General features: G+C 37.0%; 1 protein-coding gene across 6 annotated transcripts in view; it reads right to left on the bottom strand.

The window, feature by feature from the left end:
* Positions 1 to 5,781: 5,781 nt before the first annotated feature.
* ZNF638 (zinc finger protein 638) overlaps positions 5,782 to 20,535 on the bottom strand; it is an 84,601-nt gene continuing 69,847 nt past the window's right edge. For 4 of the 6 annotated variants that reach the window (XM_055400564.2, XM_088841566.1, XM_055400563.2 and 1 more), the window contains 7 exons: positions 16,280 to 17,498; positions 15,613 to 15,678; positions 12,788 to 13,742; positions 11,902 to 12,006; positions 8,761 to 8,859; positions 7,659 to 7,777; positions 5,782 to 6,104 (listed from right to left, as the gene is read on the bottom strand). In XM_055400564.2, the coding sequence (XP_055256539.2) occupies positions 6,039 to 6,104; positions 7,659 to 7,777; positions 8,761 to 8,859; positions 11,902 to 12,006; positions 12,788 to 13,742; positions 15,613 to 15,678; positions 16,280 to 17,498 (2,629 nt within the window). In that variant the 3' untranslated portion in view covers positions 5,782 to 6,038. Of the gene's footprint in view, positions 6,105 to 7,658; positions 7,778 to 8,760; positions 8,895 to 10,251; positions 10,379 to 11,901; positions 12,007 to 12,787; positions 13,743 to 15,612; positions 15,679 to 16,279; positions 17,499 to 20,535 lie in introns of all 6 variants that reach the window. The other 2 variants (XM_088841567.1, XM_088841565.1) reach the window with 2 other exon arrangements.

Here is a 20,535-nt window from a genome sequence, read left to right as displayed (position 1 = left end):
TTCATAGACATCAGGGCAGAGCAAAATGGTAGAGAGTCAGTCACAGAACCCTATCTCCCTTTTTTCATGGGCTCTGTAGCATAGAATACGTTTTCCATTTCCCACTCTCTCCTTTCAAATCTTCTAAAGATCTTCTTATAAAAACCACTCCTTTAAGAAAAAAAAAATACTAAAGTTTTATTAAAAGATGTACTTCAGCTCATGGAACATGTAATTTTAACTTCAGCAGTTTTGTAATATGTGAAAGATTCAGCATCTGGCAAATTCCCTCCTCTTATGGTGTTTATAAGGGATTCAGATATTCCCAGCTTCTCCTCCACCTTCAACCTCTGTTTTTATTGTCACTGGATCCCCATTAAGGCTGGGCTTCCCAGGTGGCACACTGGTAAAGAATCCACCTGCCAAGGCCAAAGACCCAAGAGACATGGGTTTGATCCCTGGGTCAGCAAGATACTTTGGTGTAGGAAATGGCAATTCACTCAAGTATTTTTGCCTTGAAAATCCTATAGACAGAGGAGCCTAGTGGGCTACAGTCCATAGGGTCACAAAGAGTCAGACATGACTGAGCACACAAGCATGCACAAGATCTCCATTTAGGTTAGCAATCAATGGCACAAGGTTATTTGATTATCCCATGGGTATGACTCTACATATATACATAAAAATATATTACAAAATTAACAAAGGAAGTTTACTTGTATCAGAAAGAAAACCAAGAGAATGGAGATAGAAGCTAGGCTTCTTTTTAAGTGTGGCTTTAGAACCATGTAAAACGTTTTATGTAACACAAAATTAAATTGAAAAGGTAACCCTTAGAAATATAAAATGAAATTAAATAAACCTCAATGTTAATCTAGATGGCAGCGTAACTATTAACTACTGGAGGTGACTTGAAAGCCCTATACTTTGAAGACAAAGTGAAAGGAAAGTAGAAAAAAATTTAAATTTTTATTGGAGTACAGTTGATTTACAATGTTGTGTTAGTTTCAGGTATACAGCAAAGTGAATCAGTTATACAAATACATATTTCTGTTTTGTAGATAAGTTCATTTGTAACATTTTTTAGATTCCACTTATAAGTGATACCATGTATCTGTCTATGTCTTACTTCACTCTGTGTAACAATCTCTAGGTCCATTCATGGTGCTGCAAATCACATCATTTCATCCTTTTTTTACGGTTAACTAATATTCCATTGTAGATATGTACCACATCTTCTTTGATCCATTCCTGTTGATGGACATTTAGGTTGCGTCTATGTCCTGGTTGTTGTAGATAATGCTGCAATGAACACTGGGCTGCATGTGTTTTTAAATTATGATTTTCTCTAGATACATGCCCAGGATTGGGATTGCTGAATGATATGGTAGTGCTATTTTTAGGTTTTTGAGGACCCTCCATACAGTTCTCCAAAGTGGCTATACCAATTCACCTTCCCAACAGTGTAGAGGTTTCCCTTTTCTTCACACCCTCCTCAGCATTTACTGTTAGTATTAATAGATTTTTGGATGATGGCCATTCTGACTGGTGTGAGGTGATACCTCATTATAGTTTTGATTTGCACTTTTCTAATAACTAATGGTGCTGAGCATCTTTTCATGTCGTTTTTTGGCTATGTGTATGTCTCTTTGGAGATACATCTATTTAAATTTTTCACCTGTTCTTTGTTGGGTTTTTTCTTTTGATACTGAATTTCATGAGCTGTTTGTGTATTGGTTTGGCCCAAAAGTTTGCTCGGGTTGGAAAAACCTGAAAGAACTTTTTGGCCAGCCCAGTTATTTTGGAGATTAGTCTTATTGGTTGCTTTGTTTGCAAATATTTTCTCCCATTCTGAGGGTCATCTTTTCATTTTGTTTATGGTTTCTTTTGATATGGAAAAGCTTTTAAGTTTAAAACTTTGTTTTTAATAATCACAGTCAGTTGTGCCCTTGGTATTGTTAACTCTAACTGATGTCCTTAAGAATCAGAATTTCTAACATAGAAAGATTTAGATTTAAGACAGAAGAGATTAAATACATCTGGTCTTAGTTGTGGCATGTGGGATATAGCTCCCTGACTAGGGACTGAACTTGGGTCACCTGCATTGGGAGCACAGAGTCTTAGCCAGTGGACCACCAGGGAAGTCTCCATGATGCATTTTATTATAAAAACAAAACATATAATTCCAACTTCCATCTACTGAAGAGCAATAATCAAATACAAGCAATGAACACCCTGACTGATGCTAAAGCTGAAACTCCAATACTTTGGCCACCTCATGCGACAAGTTGACTCACTGGAAAACTCTGATGCTGGCAGGGATTGGGGGCAGGAAGAGACGGGGACGACAGAGAATGAGATGGCTGGATGGCATCGCCGACTCGATGGACATGAGTTTGAGTGAACTCCGGGAGTTGGTGATGGACAGGGAGGCCTAGCGTGCTGTGATTTATGGGGTCGCAAAGAGTCGGACATGACTGAGCGACTGAACTGAACTGAACTGAAGTAGCCACTGTTCTTTAAGAAATGGCTGACTTCAGATCTAGGGCAGGATATATACAAAACCAGTCTACAAAACCTTCACATACGAATAGCAAGGAACCTATGAAAATTACTTGTGTCATGTTAAAAAGAATGAAAAGTCAAATCAAAAAGGCCAAAAATCAAACAATTTGAATATCAACAGGCTAATATTGCAAAGGTTTTGCAACAAATATACTAAGATTTATGAATTCAAATTTATGAATTAAAATTTGCTTCTCAAACTACCTGATGGATCAGTTTAGTTTTTACCCCTATTTTTCAATCTATCACAGACTAATATTTGTACAATTTTTTTAACCAAATAAAAAACAAAAAAACCTACAAGCCTAATTTTAAAACTTATTAGATCCAAGAGACAGTCTATCAAACTGTGATAAATTTTCTGAGCACTTTCAATTTCTGTACTAATACCAGTTTGTGGACTTGCCCTAGGATCTAAAGACCAAATTCTGAGTAGCATGGCTTTACAGAACTGAATATCTCATTTTTTCATTAAATAAAATACCAGAAGAGTCTATATATTAAAAATAATTTAAAAGACGTATGAACACTAACAATATATGGATCTAACTTTGATCTTGATTCAAACAGTACAAGAAAAATCATTCATGAAAGAGTAGAAAATCTGAACTTGATTTTTATTTAAGAAATACTTTCAATCATATTATTGGTTATGTTAAGAATCCTTATCTTCTAGAAATACATAACAAAACATTTATGGGTAAAATGACACGCTGAGATTTACTTTACAATAATATGAGCAGTGAAACTAGGTAATTATTATGTATAGATAAATTACTGTATTCTTTTTAAAATGCTTGGTATTTTTTACAATCATATATTAAAACACTGAAATAAAAATTTTAAGTTTTAAAACCTGACTCTCATACCTTTTTTTAAAAAAAGAACCCAAAAGGAGCTGTTTTGGAGAGGCAAACTTGCACCACATTCTGTGCCAGAAAGGTTAAAAAAATCTAAAAGGTTTTATAGAGGTGTTGAACACAACCTTTTCTTGCTCTGGTGTCTAGATAAAGAAATGATACAAACTATGATGAAATGATAAAAGTTGCAATCCAATTATATCCCTTAACTAACTAGTAAGCAGAAACTACTATGCAAATGACAGTCCATGTGAATAGTGTGAATAAAGGGAGGGAGTTATTTCCAAGCTTTTCTGGAAAAGTCTAGAATATTTCTAAGATTATATGCAAAGAATATATGCTTATTTGGGGGGGATATAAATAAATAAAAATCTTTTGTATTTGGAGCCCTAATATAAAACTCCCCAGTCTTAAATATAGGCAGCAGCAGGGAGGACATTGTTTACTACATATAGTGAAAACATCAACATCTGTTACCAGGATGAAACACATAAATCACCTCTACTATACTTTCACACTTTAACAGCTCCTTTTAATTTAGAATCTCAATGTCCTGATTACTAATTTGAAGGAAATAAGTGTTTCACATCTGAATTCTTATGATTAAGGAATTCCTAGGTGATCTAGTGGTTAGGACTATGCTTTCACTGCCATGCCCTGGGTTCAGTCCCTGGTTGGGGAACTGAGATCCTGAAAGCCACAGTTAAGTTCAGTTGCTCAGTTGTATCCGACTCTTTGTGACCCCATGGACTGCAGCACGCCAGGATTCCCTGTCTATTACCATCTCGCGGAGGTAACTCAAACTCATGTTCATTGAGTCGGTGATGCCATCCAACCATCTCATCCTCTGTCGTCCCCTTCTCCTCTTACCTTCAATCTTTGCCAGCATCAGGGTCTTTTCAAATGAGTCAGTTCTTCGCATCAGGTGGCCAAAATATTGGAGTTTCAGCTTGCAATGAATATTCAGGACTGATTTCCATTAGGACTGACTGATTTGATCTCTTTGCAGTCCAAAGGACTCTCAAGAGTCTTCTCCAACACCACAGTTCAAAAGCATCAATGCTTTGGCGCTCAGCTTTCTTTACAGTCTGACTCTCACATCCACACAGGACTATTGGAAAAACTATAGCTTTGACGAGATGGACCTTTGCTGGCAAAGGCACAGCAAAAAATAAAAGTTTCAGACCAGGGAGTGAATGAACGCAAGCCTTGGCAGTGAAAGTGCCTGCCAGCACCTTATACTTCAATCTTTTAACAGTTCTTCTCTCTCTTGTCACCTCATTCACCTATATGGTTTTAATAATCGTAACAGACTCTTGGCATTCACAAACTGTCCCTCTCCACACATCATTCCTTAGTTTGTGGCATGTGGTAATATGCCATTTTACTCAGGCTACGGTTAAGTGTGAACCGAGTGTGCACTTAAGTGTGGTGAGCAACAACAGAAAAATGCTGTCTTGTGTTCTTCGTTTCACTACTGCTGACTGTGAGGTAATGCGTGCTGCTATGGGAGTAAGAGATCTAAACATGTAGTTGTTTTTTGTTTCCTTCCATTCACCCTCTTTGTTAATTGGTGCATTCTGAGGGGCTTCCCTGGTGGCTCAATGGTAAAGAAACTGCTTGCTAATGCAGGAGACACAGGTTTGATCCCTGGGTTGAGAAAAGGAAATGGCTACCCATTCCAATATGCTTGCCTGAAAAATTTCACGGATGGAGGGCCCTGGCAGGCTACAGTTAACAGGGTCACAAAAGAGGCGGACATGACTTAGCAACTCAAACAACAGCAATATAAAGAGATGGAAGGATCAGATATTAAAAATTCAAAGTCAGTAGGCTTATATCTGAAGCATGGTTTCATCTACAACTTCACAGTACAGGACTGTGTCCAGCACCTAACAATTCAGTGAGTTCCTTTTTTGCACCTTTACAACTCCCTACGAACATATTCAATAATAATTCAAATGGTTTACAAAGCAATTCCTGTGGTCTATAGGAAATAAAAGCTGTTCTGTCTTCGCAGTTTCAAGGTAATATTAAATGACTTGCTAGGAATCACCTCAAATGGGTCCTGGCAAAAACAGCTGTTACCAGAAGCAGAAAAAGTATCTTTCTAATCCATTAAAAAAGTCAAACAAAGTTTTACTCAAACCTATCTGGGCTAAGCATGCCGTAATTAAATTTTACCCAGGAAAACTGAAAATTTTACGAAATCTTTGACTTGTACAAGGACAGCTGAAGCAAAGCCAAACACTGTCATGCCTCGATTCCTAGTAACATAAGAAAAATCCCCAAGCACCCCAAGTCACAGTGGTTGTAGAGAAGCCTGTCTGCAATCAGAGGCAAACAAGGCTTTAATAAATCAGCCACAAACACAACATGATATTTTAAATATACAGTAGGAACATTTATTTTAACACTTCTAAAAGATATTTCTCCATGCCTGATGATTTGATATAAAAATCAAACCCATCATACTTTCCCCATCAGTCTCTCTACATCAAGGGCAATCAGAAATTTGTACAACATGAATATTTGCTTCTGAAACAAAAATTACAAACTAAGTGATAACAAAAATACACAAATCAACTGGACCCTAAACAAATTTCTAATGAATTCTTCCCCCCACCCCCTCAATCACCTAGAGCTTCTTTCTTCAGCCTCATTCTGCTCCTTTTCCTTTCTTTGCTTGGCCATGAATTTCTGTTAAAAGCAATTCATAATATAAAATATTTATTAGATGCTGCTTTGCTGTGTTACAATTATACCTAATACATTTCATTTTATTTACAATTTTAAAAGCTTGATCCTACAAAATAAAGATTAAAGAAACATAGTGCCTTACATTAACATTACTTCTTTTCATCAATCATCTGGTATTTATGATACTACTATGCATTATATTGATGCTTGGGGACTCAGTGGTCAATAAGATAAAATAACACCCTTTACCTCATGGAGCTTACATTCTAGTGGGGAAAGAGAAATAATAAATAATTAAGATAATTTGGGGGGTGGCAGTAAGTATTATAAGGGAAAGAAAGACAGTATAGTAAACGAGATTGATCCTTTTTTAGGTGGGAGGAGTTCTCTATTTTAGCTAGATCTTTTCTCTGTCAATGGCCTTTCAGGGAAGCTGTTGTTTCAGCTGGGATTTAAAAGATGATGAAGAACCAGTTAGACAAAAGGGGTTGCAAAAGGGCAAAAGAACAGCAATATAAAGGTGCAAAGGGGCCTTTAACAGGAAAAATAAAGAGACAAAAAAGCTGGAACACAGTGAGCAATAATAGGAGGTCAGAGAAGCAGAAAAGAATCAGATCATGTAGGGCCTTAAAGACTCTCAATAAGAAGTTTGGATATGATTCTAAGGGTAATATGAAGCCAGTGGAAGATTTCGAGTGGAAAAGAAACAGGTTAACCTAAGAGCACAGGCAGCACAGCACAATGTTTAAGGGCACAAGTCTAGAATAAAACAAAAGAGGTTCAAATCCTAAATCTGCCCCAGAGTAGCTATGTGATCTTGGGGATTAGATCCTTGGGTTTAGATACTCTTCAAGTTGACTGGGGGACCGAATAAGCTTCCAGCAAATAAATAACAGCTCAAAGAATGTTAGGTGAGTGTCTGGGCCACAAATTAAATACAGTGGATACATAGAGCAACTCTCAAACATTCAGGGAGAAATGAGAACCACTGTTTTAACTACGGCTAATGATGATTCTCTGGGGTTGTAATCTAAATGCTTCCCAAAGACATATAAGGAAATGGCAACCCACTCCAGTGTTCTTGCCTGGAGAATCCCAGGGTCAGGAGAGCCTGGTGGGCTTCCATCTATGGGGTCACACAGAGTCAGACACGACTGAAGTGACTTAGCAGCAGCAGCAGCACCAGTGGTAGTAAAGAAATGGTTTAAATAAAGTTAAGTGGATTCTTTGGCTAGACAAGTCCAAAACATTAATACATTATGTGTCCATGACTCTGCAAGAGGGCATCAGATTATATAGTTTCCCATACTTCAATGGAGTGTCACATGGGACTAGTAATATACAAAATCTACTCTGGCAAATGCTACCAGAAAATAAGGAATAAAAACTAGAAGTTAGTGACAAGATATAGTGAAGGACACAAATAAACTGGCACAAACCTTAAAATGTTGTTTCAAGGGGAAAGAATGTACATTTTCTAAGGACACTTCAGTACTTTGACTGTAGTAACAACACCTGAAGATTCTATGAGGAGTTAAGAATAAAAAAACTTACCTCTGTATTTTGCTTATGACGTGTGCTCTTGCAGTGATTTGTCATTGCTTTTTCATCTGAGTAGAAGAGGGAACAAATTGGACAGAAGAATCCAGCCTTTGGTACAAGAAAGTCTAAATCTTGAAAATTCAGAAAGAGAAAAGGGGAGGGGAAGGGGGGGGAATCAATGATCTTTGTTCTATAACTGTGTTAATAAACTGATCTAAACATGACGAACACACTAAACACAGAATATACTTACATATACACAAACATAGCGATCAAGAGCAACTAAATCTCTAATCACGAAACCGAGGTCTTTATTTTTAAATGAATTCTACAATATTCCAGAGCTTCCAGGATGCCAGGGCACTGGAAAAGAATCTGGCAGTCTTTGAAATAAATCTCTTAAGCATCCACTGTTTTTTTTTTTTAAGAAACGGTATAACGATATGACGGGGAAGGCAATGGCAAGCCACTCCAGTACTCTTGCCTAGAAAATCCCATGGATGGAGGAGCCTGGTAGGTTGCAGTCCGTGGGGTCGCTAGGGGTCGGACACGACTGAGCGACTTTACTTTCACTTTTCACTTTCACACATTGGAGAAGGAAATGGCAACCCACTCCAGTGTTCTTGCCTGGAGAATCCCAGGGACGGGGGAGCCTGGTGGGCTTCTGTCTATGGGGTCACACAGAGTCGGACACGACTGAAGTGACTCAGCAGCAGCATAACGATATGAAGAGGCAAAATGCCAGGTTACTGTCTGCTTGAGGAATATATCAGGTAAACAAAGAAGGTGCCCTCCAGCTCATCTGAGCTGGCCATGAACAAAGTTTGCTAGCTAAGCTTTTCCAGCATGTCCTAATATTCAACTGTAACTTCTGTCTGGGAAAGTATAACTCAATTTTTACCCAAGCAACAAAGAGAGTACATATCCTAGACTTTAAGAGTGCAATAATCTTTGCCAGGTGAAAACACAGAAATGCCAGTGTGCAAAACTTGTGAATTTCCACTCTAATCATCTAAGCAAGGTCACCACATTACCTACCTAAACAACAGAATACTTATTATGATACTGAATTTTTATTTCACGTGGATAAGGAAAAATGTCATTTTTACTTTACCTTCAGGGACATCAGGTGCTACTGATCTTCCTGAGGAGTCCTCAATCTTCTTGCGCTTTTGTTCTGGTTCTGAATCCTCTAATCCAGATTCTTCACCAACTAAAGTCATTAAATTTTTCAAAGAAAAAAAGTTACTCAAAATAGATTTACAGATTTGTCTTTTAATTTTTACGAAGTTGTGTTGGTTTCTTCTATACACTAACGTGAATCAGCCATAATTATATACATACACCTCCTCCCTCCTGAGCCGCCCCCTCCCTTCCCCCCACCCCACCCCTCTAGGTCATCACGGAGTGCCAGACTGAGCCCCTGTGCTATACAGCAGCTTCTTATCAACTATCCACTTCAATAGTGTATGTATACAGATACTACTTTCTCCATTCATCCCACTCACTCTCTCCCCCAACTGTGTCTACAAATCCATTCTTTACATCTGCATCTCCATTCCTTCACTGCAAATAGGTCCATTTCCAGATTTTGTGAGGCTAACATCAGATAATCTCTGCCTTCAAAGATTAATTTATGAATCATCTAAGTAAACGTTTCTCACATATGCTTTCTAACAGCATATTTACCCATGATTCCAGAAAAAATTCAAAGGTTAATGGGAGAAATTCAAGTTCTACATTATGGATAACAGTTAGCATGTTTATGCAAAAGTGCTGGGTTGGGAGAAGACTGCAGATTAAAGGGAAAAGCACACGAGCGGAGAATAATTTTGACGGCCTCTATAGAAGCCATTCCAACCAAGAAAAACAGAGTCTACACTGATGGACTAAGACCCTTGTTAGACTGAATCACAAGTAAAATTCAGTTCCGTTCAGTTCAGTCGCTCAGTCGTGTCCAACTCTTTGTGACCCCATGAATTGCAGCACGCCAGGCCTCCCTGTCCATCACCAACTCCAGGAGTTCACTCAAACTCATGTCCACAGAGTCGGTGATGCCATCCAGCCATCTCATTCTCTGTCGTCCCCTTCTCCTGCCCCCAATCCCTCCCAGTATCAGGGTCTTTTACAATTACCAACATTCAAATCCAGCAAAGTGAATTAACATCTAAGAAAGCACTAAATGTTATCAGCAGACTGCACAATATGATCTTGGGGGAAGACAAAACCAAAAACTGGTTCCAAGCAATTCGAGTTACCCTCAGTAGGTGAAATACCTAACTGTTATATAGCACTTGACAAATCTTTTTCATATATATATCCCATTTGGCTTTTAACACATGTGAGATAGGCAGGTCAAATCATTATTATCCATATTTCTTCACAATGGAGAAAGCAAAACCAAAAGAGGTAAGAAACTGATTTTGTTCAAGGTTGCATAGCCAGGAAGTGATGGGACTTCAAGTTCAGTGCTCTCCCCATGTAACTGGGCCACTGTTTACCACATCTGAGGGGATGGCTAGAAACTACTGAATTCATTATTTACTCTTCTCTTATTCCTTTCATTTTAACAGTCATCAAGTCCCAAAATGCTGATTAAAAAGACTGTCTCCCTTTTCTTGACTTGATGGTTAAAATAGCCTCCAGTCTCTTGATGTAAGAATTTATTCCCTTACCAGAGTAACAAGCTTTCTCAAACACACTTGCTCCTACCAATCCAAAGGCACCTTTATCTAATAATAAAAACAATACCATATATTGTTATGGTATTAACATATATAGTTACATAATAATTAAAATATTAAAACAAACATTCTAAATCTAAAATTGTTTAAGAAATGCCTTTCTTAAGCTAGGTTCTTCATCAAACATATTGCCCAATAATGAAAATAAATGGTTACAAAAGCAGTAAAGAAGTGATCCTTTCTTTATTTTTCTGTGGAAATGAGGCAGTACTAAGCAAGCTGATAGCTGAAGCTGCCGCATCACAATAGAAATCCTGAGGGGGAAAAGCTCTGAGGAAATCATGCTAGAAGCATTTGTCAGTTAGTAAAACCAGTGATGGGCTTCCCTGGTGGCTCAGTGGTAAACAATCTGCCAGCAATGTAGGAGACACGGTTTAACCCCTGGGTTGGGAAGATCCCCTGAAGAAGGAAATGGCAACTCACTTCAGTAACCTGGCCTAGAAATCCTGTGGACAGAGGTGCCTGGCAGACTACAGTCTGCGGGGTCGCAAGAGTTGGACACGACTGAACAACTAAACAACAACAAAACCACTAACTATGGCTTGGTATCAAGGAGAGGTTAATGGAGAATAGACAAAGGAGGAGTACCCACTTAGCTGAGAGAGAGCATCAAGAAAGAGCACATGTTCAACAGTAACAAATGATACAGAGAAATCAAGTAAGACTAAAAAGAAAAAACTTTATCCAGTTTGACAAAAAGCAGAAGGGTTTCAAGTTTTTATTACATCTGGTTAGGAAATGGGAAAGGAAGGAGGCCTAAATAAACTGTGGAACAGCACTGAGGACCCAGTTGAGAGCTAGGTCAATGAGCTTGGACTGCATCACAGTTGGTAATTTTTCCTTAGAGCACATGGGATACAAAAGAAAGAGGGCAATGAGGATGCTGCAAAGAGAATGGTACAAGGAATTTAGCATTTTGCTATGAATATAACAGACACTGGAGAAGGGCATGGTAACCCACTCCAGTATTCTTGCCTGGAGAATCCATGGACAGAGAAGTCTGGCAGGCTAGAGTCCATGGGGTCACAGAGTCAGGACTGAAATGACTAACACACGTAGCATACACAGTAACAAATACTTGTTAAGTAACTGGAGTACTCTAGATACTGTTTCTTATTTGTTTCAATATAAATTATATTAATGTTACTAAGACATCTTATTTAATTCATTGGCTGGCTGCTTGCCAGCATCCACAAAGCGAGGAACCGGGTCCACAAATAAGAGTTAGCTAGTAAATGATCCCTACTTGATGCTGCAACGTGGTCAGAATAACCTTTCATGGATCATTTCCATGAAAATTAGTAACAAATTACAACAGGATCGCCTATAATCTCTATAATGGCAAAGATAAAAACCTTTACCAGATCTAATTATTAATAGGCTGCCTCCCCTCACTCCCATCCCTTGCCCTGTTCAATCTTTTTCGACACTTTTCTTAGTAGATCTTTGGAACTTTAACCACCACCACCTCATGTCGTGTTACTCTCCCACTTCAATTAATCTTACTTTACCTTCACTAATTTGGAAGGCCTCTTCATCTTTCGCTGATTCCACTGTAACAGCCTTTTCCAAAGGTGGCATTTTTCCAATTCTAACTCTCTTGGTTGGCACTGTAGCTTTAAAGAGAAAGTCTAATTTATTACAACAGTAACAGTGTTTAAATTAGTTTTAATTCAGAATAACAACTTTAATACTTCTTTACAAAATATACAGTATTACACAAATTTGGAAACCTATTTCTAATTTAAAAAATAAAGGAGAATCCTACTTTAAAACATTCAGCATTAGTCTAAGCATTCTCCTTTTATTTTCCCATTTATCTTGACCAAAACTACACCTTCCTACCTGCTTTTCTTAAAGAAACTACACACTTTTTTTCTATTTCGTTCCACAAGTCTGTGGGATCTTTCTAGTACTCTTAGTATGGCTAAATCACTCAAGATTTGAAAATTATCTTGCTCTCCCTAAAGTACTAAATGTGAACTGCCCTATCATTGTATACCATCAAAATATTACTTAAAAGTGAAATGGGACCTTCACAAATTTTCCTAAATTCTATGTCTAAGCAAAAACTAGGAGGCAGTCAGATATAAATAGCCTTCTACTTAGCAAAAGCTGTATTATTTTCAATAATACAAATATAACATTGTCATTCCAATTCTCATCTGGGTACCCTAGTTTGCCTTCTGTTTTTGTTATTTTTTTCTTGAGATACAGTAACTTAGGTGTAAGATATGAACTAAGACAACTTTGTGAATCTTGAACATATTTCTTTGGAAAATATCACTTGGCCACAACTATCTGTTGGCTACAATGACATTATCAGTAATAATATATTTTAAAACTTTTAAATGTAGTCCTCCCATAAAACAAAAATTACCACTTCTAAGTATCTACCTGCCGAACGTCTTTCAATCGTGGTTTTCGGATTTTCTTCCATAACATTCTCATTTACTGCGCCCACTTGAGATAAAGTTTCAGGTTTTGTCTTCTTTTTGTCCACAGTTCTCTTTTTTCTATCACCTCTCTTATCAGTGGGATGGTCATTTTTCCTCTGTGTTAACTCAATTTTTAAATCATTGTCTCCATCTTCTTCCTCTCCAACTTCATCAACAGTAACAAAATTAAGCTCTTCTTTAAGGTTGTTAAAATCTGCCAGAGAGTCTTCATCCTCTTCAGTTACTTCATCTAAAGTCACTAAATGCAGATCACTGCTGTCATCCTGTATTTCATCTACAGTAACTAAAGTAGAAGGGTCTTCAGGCATCTGAGAAGAAATGAACCCAATAGAACCCCTTCCAGTATTTCCTTCATCTCCTTTAGTATTTAAAGTGGCAAAACTGATATCTGCCGACTCATTTAAAGGTAGCTCTTCTACTTCCCCAATTTCATCCACAGTTACCAAGCGTTCCTGTTTGAGAAGATCTTGCTCTTCAGCCACAGACAGCACAGTAACATCTTTAGTTTCACTGTGAGAAATGCAATCATCTTGATCAATTAACTCATCTAATGTAAGAAGTGAGTTTGAATTTTTAACCATGTCTTCCACATTTATGTCATCTTCATCAATTACTTCATCCACAGTGACTAGAGCTTGTGCTAGCTGTGCAGCTGTATCTTCCTCTTCCCCAATCTCATCCAATGTTACAAAAGATAACTCTCCCTCAACCACACGAGGAGCAGAGATCTTTCCCTTCTTCTTCTTCAAGTTCAGTTCAGAGGAAGGGGTATTTTTGACAGCTTCTTTCCTTTTTCCCTTCAGTGGATTCTGCTTGACTTGAAAAGGATTTACTTCTTCTATAACCTCATCCACAGTAACAAATTCATCCAAATTAAATGGAAATAAAGGCTCCTGTTGGAAAAATTAAAAAAAAAAAAAAATCAGAACTGTGAACAACTGCTGGTAACTGGCTAGGTCCGAAATAATTTCAATAAATGTGCATGACGTATCTATCACTTGTGAGAATTTCAAAAGATGATATGAAAATTTCAGCATAGAGATGTTTCCTAAAGCTGAAATTATTTTTCAAACCCCAAAAAAAAAAGCCAAAGAGTAAACAATGCCAAAGGTAAATCCTAACAATATCAATCCAATTTCAGTAAGATTACAGTTATTTCCTAAATGATGTATGAGTTTTAAAATATGATGCACAAAAATACTGCATTTAAAGCACATATCAAACAACATAATGTAAAAGCTTACAGCTTCCATATGTTAAATGATATCTAACAAGAGTTTTGGAGACTTCATAGACTACTAAAAGCACTTCAAATGAAACTAGAAAGTTAACAGCTAACTAGATTGTTCCACTGATGAATTTACACATATAATACATATTTTAAGATATGCAATATTAAGATACAGGCACTTTGCTTTATTGAAGGCTGCAGATACATTTTTTACAAACTGAAGATTCGTGAAAACCCTGTGATAAGCAAGTCTACAGCATCTGCTAACTTCATGTCTCTGTCACATTTCAGTAATTCTCACATTATTCAAACTTTTTCATCATTATAATATTTGTTATGATGATCTCTAGTTAGTGATCTTTGATGCTTCTATTTACAAAAAGACTAAGTTACTGAAGGCTCAGATGATAGCATTTTTTGGCAATAAGGTATTTTAAAATTAAGGTATGTACATTTTCTTAGGACACAGTGCAACTGCACACTTAACAGAGTACAGTATAGTACAAACATAACTTACATGCACTGGGAAACCAAAAATTTCATGTGACTCACTTTTATTGTGATATTCACTTTACTATGGCAGTCTGGAACCAAACTTGTAATATCTCTAAGGTATGCCTATATAAGGTTTATGTTTTGAGAAAGTTACATGGAAAACTTATTACTAAGACTTAATGACAAATATAACTACACGTTAAAAAAAAACAAAAAACCCAGTTATCTGTGATTTGAAAAATGGTACCAATACTAAAGAAAATAAATTCCTGGCAGGCCTCCTACGCATTTAGTATGCTATCAATGGTCAGTTACTAGCAAACATAATAATGGCATTAGATTACATACCCCATTAATTTGGGGGCAGGAGGAGGAATCTGTATGTAATTGCACGATCAATTTATTAAGCCATGAAACAAACCATAATCCTTAGTTCTGGCTGTTTAAACTAGTAACATTTCTCCTTGCCCTAATAAAATAGGCTCAAATTTATCCCCTACCAGAAGAAAAAAGTAAAATAACTGAAAAAATAATCTATGACTAACAGAAACCTAAAATACCAAACAGCCAAATAAAAATTATAGTATGTTTATTTGGCAGTAGATGTCACTAACCAGAAAGTAAATCTTAGAGCCCATCTAGTTAAGGTAAATTGAGCCATACCAAAAGGACCACAAATTGGAGAGGACTCCAGTCAAAAGTCAATCTCCTTTACACACAAGATTTTATTCTGTATTATAACCTATTCCTATTGAGAGGAGACCGGAGGTGTCTCCGTTTCTAATTAACTTTCCATCCTTGTATAACTTTTTGTCCCACACTAAGAACACAAACTATTTAGCTTAGCTCCAGGTCAGAAAACAAACTGGTAGTAGGTCAGAAAACAAACTGGTAGTAAGGTCAAAAACAAAATATCTCATTCTTGTCCCCTGCTCTATATCAAGCTAATTATTACAGGAGAGACACAAGTTACAAGGTAGACGAACTCTTACAGAATGATGGAACGGATGGGTCCATATTAGTGTATTGTTTCTTACCTCTTTGGATTTTGAACTTCTACCAATGGTGTTTTTAGGATTCTTAGTGTTTTGCCCTGTCAAAGTCTGAAATATTAAATAAGAAACACAGAAAAGCAGAATTTACAACTAGATTATTAATGTCCTTTAAAACAAACAAAAAAAAAAAGAATGCAGAAAGCAAATATTACCCAAACACATTCAGTGATACAAATATTTAATAGGTATTCCAAGTGACGTCAACAATCATTTAACAGTACAGGCATCATCTCCATAAACTGTAGTTAAAATCAATTTTACTGATCTTTTCTTCTCAATAGCTACAATGTCTATCAGTAAGTTGATAAATGAAGCTTCAGTTTAAGAGAAAAGGGTTTCCCATTTCAGAAGCAGGATGTTAAATCACTGCAGGAGAGTCACTGCAGAATTTTTTTTTAAATGCAAAGTTTTATTACTAACCATATTTTATCCAAATAATGCTTTCAAATGTTAATAAATTACAAATTTGAGCTTATTATTCTAAGTGTCTACTGGCTTAAATCAATGGAGTCATTTAAGAAAGGAAAAAGGGAGCTTGGGGGCAAAAGGAGTGAGGAGATGAAAGTATAAAATGGAATTACATCTCCTACTCCTTAGCTACAATAGAGAGACTAATCACTTAAAAGACACTTCTTCCTACCCTCCTCACCTTATTGTTGCTGTCATCCCGTTTCAGGAGGGAAGGTTTAGCCTCTGTTTCCTGAGGCTGTTTCGTAACATCCCTGTAATCCAGTTTAGAATCTTTGCCTTGCAGGGCCGAGATCCTTCCACTGCTTCCTCTGGTAACACCACTCTGAATGGGTTTTAATTTACTGCTGTTTTCAGCCAAGCCTGACCTGGCACTTGTAGGTTTAAGTAGACCTGATTCCTTGGCTGAAAGCCTCTTTTCAGCATTTATTTGATCTCTGAGTACAGATTTTAGAAAACTTTTCTGGTTTTCAGATTTTGAAGCTGTAGCTTTTGCCTTTGTAGAAGAGACCACATCAGCCTTGATGCCTGATTTACTGCTAGATGCATTTGAGGCAACCAGCACACTAATTTTACTAGTATCATCAGGCTTATTGGCCTGAACCACGGTTTTATTTGGACATGCCTTGGTCACTGAGTTTTCTGCAGGTTTTTCTTTCACTGCAGCTACAACCTTATCCAGCTTCTCTGTAATCATCCTATCATTCTTCTCAGCCTTCTCTCTTCCTATTTTCAGATCCATTCTGGCTTCCTTCGTATTTAATTCATTCTCCTCCTTCTCATCCATGTTAGTTTTTTCAGAAATTCCCTTTGTGCTCACTGCCTGCTCATCCCCAGTGGAAATTCCAGGTACTAAGGTCACAACACAAGTAGATGGTACTATTTCTGAAACAGTTTCTTGTTTGTCTACTTCAGCTACAGCTTCTATCACAGACTCTGTAATCCCAGAAAAGAAATCTGCTTCAGATGGAGAGTCTTCTAGAACTCCTTTGATGTTCCTTTCTTCTATAAATGTATTATCAGATGTTGATAATTCTGTTTCCAGGTTAATAATTTCTGTCTCTTCCTTCTCAAAGTCACCGGTATACACCTGCTGATTTAAAACAGAGTCCCCTACATTTTCAGTGAGTAAGTCAATACTGGCTGACGTGGATGCTACAAGAGGAATTTCCACTTTGACCTCCTCTCCTTGAGTTTCAACTTCAAATGTTTCAAGAGCAAAATCAGAGACACATAGCGTTTTTTCTGGTTCTTCCTCAAAAGGTTCTTTCTGCTGTATAGAAGTTCCTGTTTGAACGCTGGGAACAGATTCTTCTTCAACCTCACTAGGTTTAATAGAGGGACTATCAGTTGTTGTTTGCACCTCACTTTCATCAACTGGACTGTTTTTCAAGTCAGGGCTAAAAGTATTTAAAAACAAAAAGAATACAAACAAAAACACAAACAAAAATCAAACTATGATGAGAATTCGACCATTATAAATAACCCTGCCTATGCTGTTAAGATTTCCTAATGTAATAGCAATAAGTAAGGACTGAGAAATCCAGTCAATCAACATTAAAATGGTTAAGAAGTTTTGATGTAAATATATAGATAACATAAAATTTTTAAAAAAGCCTCCACTGCACTAATGATTTCTTTTTAGCTCAATGAAATAATGGCAATATTATGACCACTGGTATGAACCTTTTACCCACGTAAGTTATAACCATTTTTTCCCCTTCTGTGTCATCCCCCCACCCCCGATATTAAGAATGCTGAATGTGAATTCAAGACATTGCAAATTATTATTAGATCCTATCTTCCCAACAGTAAAATATGTTTATGGTTCATAAAACTAATAACTCATGCTTTAAAATTTACAATTCTCTAAGTGAGCCTTACTAAAAGGAACATAAACAGAAAGTGCAAGTTCACACTCTTAATATGTCACCTCCTTTCTTTAGGGTGTGAAACAGATTTGTTTTTAATTTCCCAAGAACTGTATTTATTAGCAATACTTACAAGAAAACTTTCTTGGGAAATATCTTTTAAATACTCTTGTCAGAAATTTAAAGTTAGTGGCAAAGCTGATAGGATCACCTTTACATAAACACGTAGTCTTATTAAAAAGTATGTAGGTGCCTTTGCTATATCACAAGAAGAAAGACGTTAAATCTTTCCAGTTACAGAGAATAATTAAAGATATACTACTCTTCAGTTACCGCAAGATGATGTATTATCTGTGTCCTGAGACATTAATAGTATTTCAAAAGTTTGGAAAAACTGCTGTCACATTAAGGTCTAACCGTATGAGCCAATAAACAATTTCTCCCTCCCTCAAAGATGGTAAACTTAAAATTCCAAAGGAGAAAACTTTCCTAAGAGATCACAGAAACACCTCAGGAATAGGAAAGCTGTTAAGGCAGAGTTTCAAGAATTTATTTAACTTAAAAAGTCAGTAACCATACACTTTAATCAAATAATATTCTATTCATCTATATAAGCTACCCTTTGTATACTGAAAAGATTTAAAGATTTTCATTTGAAATAATTCACAATCCCTTATATTAAAATATAAAATGGTTGATTTTTGATGTCCCAAATTCTAACACAAGAAAAAACTTGTTGCCAAGCACAATTAAGACAAAGATAAGAAAAAACTGTGATATTTAATTAAAACAGTCATGTAAATATTACTTCTCAAAAGGTGAGTTTTCATTTTTAAATTATAAAGTTATAATTTCACTTATAAGTTTCATTTTTAAAAGACTGATTTCCAGTGACGATTTAATTCAAATCCCTGCCTCATTACAGAACTGCACATTAACCCTAAAACCCTAAAGGTTTATGAAACCACTAATTTATCAGGCTTTAGAAAGAGAAAAATTATGATTCTGATTCCTGGCTCTAGGATATAGCAAGTCCTATCTGTCCACCATATTTCAATTTTGTCAATAAATTTAAAAAGCTATTATCTTTTTAACATAATGAATCACTATGCAGGTCCACAATTCAGACAGACAGCATGAGCCTACTTGGGAAAATAGCTTAATTCTATATTTGTTCTTGTGTGTCAGTCTTTTAAAATTATACTGCTTTCTTCACAGGATTCAAATAGTATCTAGTTTTCTGGCAAATATGGAAAAAGCTTCAGTGTTCACCAAGTTAGCCTGGAGAGTCAGTTTGAGAAGTCAAATAAGTGAAATTACTAACACCAGAGTCAAAAATCAGTCTCTTAAAAGATCAAAGAAAACAAAATCATATTCTGGAAACTAGACCAAAAAAGGACTTCAGGAAGGCAGGATTTAGTTCCGTTCCGTTCCGTCGCTCAGTCATGTCCGACTCTTTGCGACCCTGTGGACTGTAGCCTACCAGGCTTCTCCGTCCATGGGATTCTCCAGGCAAGAATACTGGAGTGGGTTACCGTTTCCTTCTCCAGGGGATCTTCCCGACCCAGGGATCGAACCCGGGTCTCCCGTATTGGAGGCAGATGCTTTAACCTCTGAGCCACCAAGGAAGTTTCAGGAAGGCAGGATTTAGTAGAGGTATCTAATTTCCCATCACCATCCCACCATAACACCAGGGTTTCAAAACCTTCAGAGAAGGTATACAATAAAAGCTGGCCATGAGATCAAAGATTAACACCATACACGCACTTTCCACGTTTGCACAATAAAGGACAGAAACTGTAAGGACCTAACAGAAACAGAAGAGATTAAGAAGTGGCAAGAATACACAGAAGAACTCTATAAAAAAGGTCTTAATGATCCAGATAACCATGATGGTATGGTCACTCACCTAGAGCCAGACATCCTGTGGTGTAAAAGTCAAGTGGGTCTTAGGAAGCATCACTACGAACAAAGCTAGGGGAGGTGATGGAATTTCAGCGGATCTATTTCAAATCCTAAAACATGGTGCTGATAAAGTGCTGCACTCAATATGTCAGCATATTTGGAAAACTCAGCAGTGGCCACAGGACTGGAAAAGGTCAGTTTTCATTCCAATCCCAAAGAAAGGCAATGCCAAAGAATGTTCAAACTATTGCACTCATCTCACATACTAGCAAGGTAATACCCCAAATTCTCCAAGCGAGTTTTCAACAAAACATGAACGTTCAAGGACTTCCAGATGTTCAAGCTGGATTTAGAAAGGCAGAGGAATCACAGATCAAATTGCCAACATCTGTTAGATCATCAAAAAAGCAAGAAAGTTCCAGAAAAACAACTACTTCATCCACTTACCTGCCTTGTGAGAAACCTGTATGTAGGTCAAGAAGTAAAAGAACCAGAAATAGAACAATAGATTGGTTCAAAACTGGGAAAGGAGTAAGTCAAGGCTATATCTTATTACCCTGTCCCTTTAACTTATATGCAGAGTACGTCATACGAAATGCCAGGCTGGATGAATCATAAGCTTGAGCCAAGACTGCCAGGAGAAGTATCAACAACCTCAGAT

The sequence above is a fragment of the Moschus berezovskii genome, chromosome 11 (assembly GCF_049115385.1).
Source record: "Moschus berezovskii isolate FMDL1 chromosome 11, NW_MosBer_1.0, whole genome shotgun sequence".
NCBI classification, from domain to species: Eukaryota; Metazoa; Chordata; class Mammalia; order Artiodactyla; family Moschidae; genus Moschus; species Moschus berezovskii.
The sequence above is the reverse complement of the archived record's forward strand: the minus strand, read 5'-3'. Positions and strand labels throughout refer to the sequence as shown.